Source organism: Ipomoea nil, unplaced genomic scaffold (genome assembly GCF_001879475.1).
Source record: "Ipomoea nil cultivar Tokyo-kokei standard unplaced genomic scaffold, Asagao_1.1 scaffold0755, whole genome shotgun sequence".
NCBI classification, from domain to species: domain Eukaryota; kingdom Viridiplantae; phylum Streptophyta; class Magnoliopsida; order Solanales; family Convolvulaceae; genus Ipomoea; species Ipomoea nil.
Window position 1 is genome coordinate 1,003,952 of NW_017617183.1, and position 2,114 is coordinate 1,006,065.

Sequence of the window (2,114 nt, forward strand, 5' to 3'; positions counted from 1 at the left end):
TTACATAAATTAGATAATTTCCTACATAAACCAAGTCCCCTAGCCCCACCCTTATTCGAGTCCCAATTGGTTCCATTCAGAACAATGGTGTTGCATGCAATAGATCTTTTATTTATAAATCTATATCACACGTGAAGTTCGTAGCTAGTTCAACTCCAAAAGCAGAAGTCATAACAATGTGAAGAGAAATCAAGTGGGTAATAATAATTAATAGGCTAAAAATGTAGGTAGTAAGTGGTTATTCTTTTTTTTTGAAAATAGTAAGTGGTTATTCAGTTGACTTGATAACTATAAAGTTTTAAATGTACGTAGTAACTTTTTAGAGAGATGGTACTTTTTTAATCCGAGTATGTTCGTTATAGATTAATTTATCTCCTTGTTTCTTTGTATAATATTTTACCAATTAAGGTAAAAAATGAATCATTACCGATTAGCATGGTTATAATAGGCGCTAGGCTCTAATCAGGCAGTAGAGTAGTGCCTAAGCGGCTAACTAAACAAAAAACATTGCAAGTGCGTGGGTGTATGACATAATTAAAAAAAAAAAATTAATAAGGCCGACTCAACCGAGTTCGCCAAGATAGACGTCTAGGTGGCCGACCGCCTAAGTCGAGTTTTGCAACAGTGCTATTAGAGTCACAAGGCCAGTTTCACCAGATAGATGCACCTCATACTAGTGCAAATTAAACTTAATTAGCTTTCTAGTAATTAAATTAAAAAAGAATGTGGAACCGAACTCTAAGATCTCTTGAGTTGTATGCAAGAAACCAAAATGTACCTAATTTATAAAAGATTAAAAGGCATGCAATAATGTAAGGCCTTTATTCCTTTCTTGTGCCATCATCATCTTCATCTTCAATTTTTCTTATCAAAATCCATCAATAATGTCTGCCCAATGCACACACTCCGTACTATACAAAACTCTATTTAGCTTGGTCGTCGTTCCTACCTAGCCACCTAGCTAGCTCCGACCCACCGCCCTCTCCGACAATGCCCGCCCCCTCCTCCGCCTCGCGGGCACGGCGGTTCAGCCTAGTGCGATGCCTGACCACATGCTTTTCCACCCTCGTCATCCTCACCGGCGCAATCATCCTCATCGTCTGGCTCGCCATCCGCCCCAACGAGATCGACTACACCGTCGACAACGCCTCCGTCCGCAACTACAACTTCTCCGACGACCGCCTCTCCGCCGACTTCACCTTCACCATCAAGGCCAAAAACCCCAACGCCAAAGTTTCGCTGTACTACGACTCCATTAACGCCTCGCTTTCTTACGACCTCTACCCAATCGGCAGCGCAAGTGGCAGCCCGTTTTACCAGCGCAAGAAGAGCACCAGGGAGTTCGAGCTGGTTTTCCCGACCAGACGGGCGGTGCTCCCCGACGTTGCCACCCGGGATCTGAAGAACCAGAGCTCGACGGCGGGGAAGGTTGCCGTGGACCTAACCATCTATGCTAAGATTAGGTTTAAGGTATGGTTTGTGAAGTCCAGTCATTTCATGAAGGTGGTGTGTTCACCCATAAATGTGCCTTTGTCTAACAAGGGCTTTCAGCCTGAATTTTGTGATGTGTTTATGTGAACAGTATGTATATTACACATCTAGAGAAAGTCCATATAGGTTATTTTTATCATTTTCTTTTTTAATTTGTTGTATCTAAAAAAAGGTTTTTAATTTATTTGTTTGTTCCTTGTTCTGATATTTTTTTTTAAATTATAGTTTTTGTGTTGCTGGCCGTGAAGTGTGAATTGAAGCAGCCCTTGTAACAAGTACTCCCTATTTATACAGAATGGATGGGTATATTAAGTTTCTTGCTTGTGTAAATTGTAATTGAACATTCTGTCAACTTTATTGTGCAATATTGAAAAAAAAAATAGTGGGATGATAAATCCTCTTAGGTTGCAAGTTTAGCATACTTAACTTATAAGCTAGATTAAAGTTTTGAAAATTTATAAGTGTAAAATTAAAAGATATAAAAGGATATTTTTATAAATTTATATATTTAAATTTAAATAGTGAAATATATTGCAAAAAAAAAAAGTATATATATATATATATATATATATATATATATATATATATATATATATATATATATATATATATATATTACTATG

At 37.6% G+C, this 2,114-nt stretch overlaps 1 protein-coding gene across 1 annotated transcript; it reads left to right on the plus strand.

Moving 5' to 3' along the window:
- The first annotated feature begins 990 nt into the window (after positions 1-990).
- Positions 991-1,578, plus strand: LOC109176743 (uncharacterized protein At1g08160-like). The gene has a single exon (XM_019326136.1). The coding sequence runs from the start codon at positions 991-993 to the stop codon at positions 1,576-1,578; it is 588 nt and encodes a 195-aa protein (XP_019181681.1).
- The last annotated feature ends 536 nt before the right edge of the window (positions 1,579-2,114 follow it).